Consider the following 6,932-nt stretch of genomic DNA (forward strand, 5'->3'; position numbering starts at 1 on the left):
TCCGAAATTATCTCCACGAACACTTACTACTTTGTAAAGCAAAGGCATGATGATCATGAAAACACAAAACACTTAAAAAGTGACACAATAGTCTTATATAGAAGTTTAAACATATCACATGGAGATGATGACATAAAAGAGGACCATAGGTGGTCATATAACAGTCTTACATAAGTCCAAACGGATCGGGAAAAAAATGATGATGTAAAGGAGGACTAAACATGGTCATATCCAAATAGCGATTACTAGTAACAAGAAATATAACCCTATAGAAGAGTTATATTATTTCCACTTTATTCATCGCCCTTGTCGGTGCATCAAATGTAGCTCACAAGGTGAGGCACATTGACAACTTTGATTGGCTTGATAATGTAGTCCTTTGCACCTCCATCAAGGCACCTTCATTCAAAATAGGAATATAGAAACAATTGAATACATAGGGGAAAATTATTGAACTAATGCATGACTTTGACAATTTTATGTTCACTCACATTTTTATCCTTTTGGAGATGTCCTCAGTGCATGTAATCACAACCGGGAGATGATTAAGCTTGGGTGTTTTCTGTGTGGGCAAACAAAAATTTTCATTAGTGATTAATTTTGTCATTGCACAGGAGTAAAACATTCAACAAAATATTTGATGAAATTATCAATTTCTTCCATAGAAGGACCCTACCTTCACCTCAACCAGAAGATCATAACCACTCATCTCAGGCATATAGTAATTTGTCAGAATCAACTGCACATCATGTTCCTATATTCAAGTGCATACAAACAAATATTTTTATAAATAATTAGATTAATTAAAATAAATAAGTGAATTCTTGTAAATAGCAATTATATAAATATTGATATACCATGTCCAGGAACTTCAAAGCTTGCTTAGGACCTTCCACGGCAGTCACTACAAAATATATAAGAACAATATCAAGAAATATATTAAACATGGAACAACTTAGACAAAGATATGAAAATGGATTGAATTTATATATTTTATAAATGGCAAAAAAGTACTATTTATTGTAACTCAAGGTTCATCTGATTGAAAAAAATGCTAACCACAACACTACAACAAGAACATAAGTACACATATACATGGAAAGTCACTAGAAGATACCAGAATTCTCTATTTACAATACATATGAAACTTAGAATTAAAAAGCTAGTACATCGTAAAAGGTTGATTATTGTAAATGCAAACCTCGGATGTTACAACTTTGTAGAAGTCTTGATGCAACAAGACGGTCAACACAGGAGTCATCAACCAAGAGAATGTGAGGAGTCACCATGACAGTCTCTGAACAACCTCCTTCCTCTCAGGTCGACCTTTGAACCTTTGATGCAGGATGGTTCGTATTGTGTTGTAGTTGTGGGGAGTGAAGCCACAATGGAGCTCTTTATATAGAAATGTCTCATTGTACTATTGCATCCTCAAGCTAGATAGTTGTCGTTATACTATCTTCAAGATAGATAGTTGCCGTTATACTATCTTTAAGATAGATAGTTGCTGTTATACTATCTTTTAGATAGAAAGCTAGTAACTTGATATATTGACGGTATCTTTAGGCTAAGAACAATGGTCGAGGGCTATACTAAAAATATCTCTAACATAGAATAGTGTGCCTATTGTAACAATATCCTAAAGATATAGAAAACAATGAATAGTGCAGGGACTAATGGATGGGGCTATGGTGGTAGGTCCGCAAAGTTGCATGGTTTTGTGCACCGACGGCGTGGAGACGTGAGCCTTTGAGTCACTAGTTCTTTGCACCGGGTGCATGAAGAAGGAGAGGGACAACACTGTAGTGGTGCTGGCTATGGGAGGCTTAGAGATAGGATCGATAGATAGGGCCTTAGTGGAATATGGAGCAAGTGACTGATAGATAGGGACAAGGGTCCGACATGGTTCTGTGTTATGGACTCATGTTGTAGGCCGGTGGACCGGCTCGGGTTGTGTCATCAATCCAATGGACTATGTGCAGGGAGGAGATGAGGTGCATCGTCGGCGCTGGGGGATAGAACAAAGCAGATGGTTGGGGCTTGCTGGCCCTTTCTGGTCATTGGTGACAATGAGATCAGGTTGATGGGAGAGAGAATGGTGCAGCGGCGATAGTGAAAGTATTGATGATCGTCATCTTAGAAAATACGACCTCCAACTATGCATAGAAAATGACTCATTGAGATAAATCATTTTGCTGTAGGGATTTAAACTAATGAGTACCACAAGTTTTGTGTCCGAGCATGTTGTGCAAGGAATATAGGTAAGTTGGTGCACAAATGCCATAATGGTAGAGGAGCAAAGATTGCACCTAAGTCAAAGGATCAATGGTGCATAATGTTCGGAGTTTCGGTCGAAGTTCACCAAATCCAGCGAATTTTAGTTCTACTAGGCTGAGGAGTGCCAGTAGATAGCTCGCTAGAGCTTAGGGCAAGAAGGGCAAAAATGAGGCCTTGATGTGAAAGGTTTTTGGTTGGGTTTAGGGGCAAGGAAAAGGTGTGGTGGGTGTTGCAGACCTTTCAATGGTCCACATGGAGGTGGAAGCTCACTGGCAGCAGATGATCGTGGATGAATCAGTTAGCATGTAAAGATGAAACAAGGGTGGCTTGGTTGGGTGAGGGTTGAGGGGATTCAAGGCTCGGGGGAATGGTTGGATACTCAAGGGCTCATCCATGATCATGATTCGGCTAGGGTCTCGCTAGTGGCAGTTGTTGTCGGTAACAATAGGTGTTGAGCTTGAGTGGCTTAATGTGGAATCAGAGGTGTAACACCCCGATTTTTAGCGCATTTTAAAATGTACTAAAATTTTGACCCCTTTTCAAATTTTCAATCAAAACCAATTCATTTTTATTTACTAGCTAGCTAGGTTAGTTAAACATTTTCTAAAACAAACCTTGAATTTAAAACCTCATTTTTGTTGCATGGCCTGTGTGCGACTCTAAAATCCTAGAATCCCTATCCAGCTCAAACTTAAATAGGATCAAGTTTCACATGAATCAAAATTTTCAACCAAATGCCAAACCCCTTTAAACCTTCCATGGGCCAAAATCTAGAAGGCCCATAGGATCCTTCACCACCTTCCCTCCTTCTTTCCTCACTTTTGGATCAGCCCAACACAACCACCAGGCCACCTCCTCTCCCTTCGCATAAAGCAAGCGCATGGCAATGAGAATGCACTCTCGAAATGCGCGTCAAGCAACAAGGCAGGATGGATCAACAACATGGTGATGGGGTAGGGATAGTGATTGTAGAACTAGGGGTGGTGCCATGGTGGTGTAATGGCGCCATTGGGAGAGAAGGTGAAGCAAGAAGGAGGGGCTAAATTGGACAGTAACCATTGCTACAATAACAGGCAACGGTAGCTGCAGTTTTTACACAGGCATCACAATGAAGGAAGTGATGGGAGAGGAAGAGAGGATGACGATAGCCCATTTCGTCCCTCATCTTTCCTATGGGGGCAAAGTGTGGGTGCCCCAACCCTACACCCAACCACCCTCATTAGGTGTTTGCTTTTTTAGTCATAAAACATTGGCCACCTCTTACACCTAAAATAAATAAATAAATAAATAAATAAATAAAAGAGTGAATAATCCATGTTATATGTGTTTATTTACATTAACACTCACTAATCCAAAAGTTTTGTTGTGCCGACATGGCTATATGGAGCAAGTTGGTGCGCAAATACCAGAAATCGTGTGCACATGATGAGAAGGTGTACCCAATTGGACAAAGTTTTGGGCACATAAGGTACAAATTATATCATTCGACCAGGGAATCCTTGGCCAACAAATGGAATAGGCCTTTGGCCATGGTGCTAAGGCAACACTCCATGGACAAAGGATGGCTAAAACTACTTAAACAAGAACCTACCTTGACATTTTTGCTAGCTTGAGTCTATTTGGGAATTAAAGAAACACTTGCACCAACTGTAAGACAAAGGAAAATTCACATACTTGAGCTCACCATTTGAGCCCAAATCTGAGAAAATTGAAACAGACATATAGCTCAATTAATTTGGAGTCCGGATCTAAAAGTTATGTAAATTGAGCCTAACAAAGAGTATGCCAGCCAGCCCAAAGGGTTATGCTAACTAGCCTCATATGGCCACAAATAAACTAGCACAATTACTTATGTCGGTTGGCCACACATTTAACAACTGACTTCCAATATCAGTTACAAACCGACCTCATCTATTGTTGGTCCCACCTTAATCACTAACCTTCCAACAACAAACTTTGAGAAGTGATCTACCCCAACTATGGCTGAACTGACCTCCAATCGCGTTGGTAGAGAGCTAGCGAACCAGCCTCACATGCCATGCTAACCCATCAGCCGATCTATAATACCCAACCAAAATGGCCACCGCCCCTATGTAAAAGGTTACACTACTGCAGAGGGGGACATCACCACCGGTTTGGACATCGGTGGATTTGGGTCAGCAGTGATGTCCAGAGATATCACCATCAGCCTCCCACCCGGTAGTGATGCCCTTTTCCAAAAATAAATAAAAATGAAAAAAAAACTACCAAGTCGCTAGCATCGCCGCTGTCGCTGGTCGTCCCCACGACATCCATGCTCGCACCTCACCGATCCTCCCATCACTGGATCTGGCCTTCCAGCATCACCTCGCGCTGCCACCATCACTCCAAGCCCGTGCCCCGTGCCTCCACTGCTCGACCTACCTACCGTCGGAGCCCCACCGCGCGCCGCCAGCAAAGAGAGAGAGATAGATAGAGAGAGAGAGAGAGAGAGAGAGAGACCACGCGCCTCCAACTGTGGCCACGCTGCCATGCCTGTGCCTGCCGACCGCTGAGCACACCGCGCTCGCGTCCGCCGGTCGCTGCTGCGCCACCACGCCTGCTCCTCACCTCGTCGCCGCTCCTCACTACCACTGATGATTGAGGGGTGACTAGAGGGGGAACGGGAGGGGTGGCAGAGGAATAGAAGGGTTGAGATACGGCCAGGGGAGGGAGAGGGGACCGATCGGGGGAGGGAGGAGAGGGAAGGGATCCACCAGAGGGAGGGAGGGAGGAGATGGGATGACGAGCGAGCTGAGAGGGAGGGAGGACGATCGGATATGGGGAGGGGAGGAAGGACGAGCGCGCTTGGTTAACAACTCAAATAAATAAAGAGTTCGGACTGGCTTCACTGCCAGGTTGTTTTTGGAACCGGCGATGAAAGTTTTCACCACCGGTTCATTATTGGAACTGATGGTGATACCCCTTCTCACCGCCGGTTCTAACATCCACCAGCCCCTGCATGCTTTAGAAAAGGCCGTGAAACCATATCACCGCCGGTTCACTTAGAACCGGCGGTGATAATTGAAAAAACAGCCAAGCACAAATTGAAGAAGAGGCAAATAGAATAGGGGAGCGCGAGTGACACGTGGAAATCCAAGGAGTACCCAGAGATATCAGCCCCTTTATATCTCGGCTGAAGGTAGATTCCTCCTCCTTCGACACAGTAACATGTAGACTTTATTTTTATCTTCTAATTATTCATGCTTTCATCTATATGACTATATATGTCTTCTGTTCAACATTTTCCCCATTGTTTTGTGAGCTGTCTGTGTGGAAGGCTCATCAAAAGGTCGGAGGGATCAAGCTGCACAACTGAACCTTTCTGTAGTCTTTGTGTGGTCCTTGACTTAGTACAGGCACATGAAAAGAAAGCTCTGCCGCTGGAGGAGATCATTCTTGTCGGTCTCGCTTTCCATCATCGAGTAACCAGCACCAGCTTCTCTGGCTGGTCCTTCACGCTATGGTAGGCCCGTCGATCCAGACGTCCCTGCCGCATTTTGTGACGCAAAAACGACACGGGCGCGACGTACAAACCGACCTAGCTGAGCTACAAGTCTACAACCCCAAAGCAAGCCCCTGCTGCTGCATGGCCAAAAGCAAATCATCACAAAATATGCGCAAGTGACCTTGATTATTACGTGTAGCCATTAGCCAAAAGTTCAGCTGCCGCGTTGCTATTGCATCTCTACAACTAGACAGCAGAAAAGGATCGAGGTCCCTGACCAGCTGACTCTATATGTGCTATACCCTATACTCAGGCTACTTGTACACGTAGCTTCGTGGTTACCAGCAGAAGAACATGCACGGATGCTTACACTGCTCGACAATATAGTAAAATTTTCAATTTAGGAGATGGAGGGAGTACAAAACATGCTTCGTTGGTCACGTACCATAGAGTAGTTATCTGGCAAATGCAATTATGTGTTCAAATCTAGGTGCAATTTACACGGATGACTATGCTAGTAATTAAGTAGTACTTCTCCATTCCAAATTATAGCTCGATTTATCTTTATCATAAGTTAAACTTCTCTAACTTCAATCAAATTTATAGAAAAATACATCGAAATCTACAACATCAAATTAGTTTTATTGAATGCAACATGACTTGTATTAATACTTAATAGTGTATTTATTTGATATTATATATGCTATTATATTTTTCTAAAAGTTTGGTCAAAATTAGACAAGTGCGATAGGGAAAGGAGGGAGGGGAAGTACCCATTAATCAGCAGTGAGTTTCTCTGCGTCGACATTTCCATGTTATATGCGTCTACCTCCTACCTTGAGATCTAGGGTAACCACACAAACACACACGCACGCACGCACGCACGCAGACACACAAAAACTAGAGGGCAGTGACGTACGTACGGGCATGCATGTCTCATCAGTATATACTGCCTGCACCTGAAGCTGAAATCTCCATCTTTACGGGGAAGATCAAAGTGGATCTCCCTAGGCCAGCGCGAGGATCTCATGGGACTAAGCGAAGGTGAGGTCAGAGCCAGAGGTCCATGAAACGCCGTGACCACACTGCACACTGTGCCACCTTCTAAAGGCGATCAAGAGGGCCGGCTGATGAGAGGCATCGAATGATACGGACTCGTGGGCACTTGGGGTTAGCACGCGGCTGGTCC

The 6,932-nt window shown here is 43.6% G+C and overlaps 1 protein-coding gene across 1 annotated transcript; it reads right to left on the bottom strand.

Moving 5' to 3' along the window:
* Positions 1-317: 317 nt before the first annotated feature.
* Positions 318-1,289, bottom strand: LOC101757612 (two-component response regulator ORR12). The gene is made up of 5 exons (XM_004973591.1): positions 1,202-1,289; positions 858-904; positions 677-754; positions 492-562; positions 318-399 (listed from the first exon to the last, which is right to left on the bottom strand). Exons 1-5 carry the CDS (start codon positions 1,287-1,289, stop codon positions 318-320), a joined length of 366 nt encoding a protein of 121 aa, XP_004973648.1.
* Between the last annotated feature and the right edge of the window lie 5,643 nt (positions 1,290-6,932).

Source organism: Setaria italica, chromosome VI (genome assembly GCF_000263155.2).
Source record: "Setaria italica strain Yugu1 chromosome VI, Setaria_italica_v2.0, whole genome shotgun sequence".
In the NCBI taxonomy this organism is placed as follows: domain Eukaryota; kingdom Viridiplantae; phylum Streptophyta; class Magnoliopsida; order Poales; family Poaceae; genus Setaria; species Setaria italica.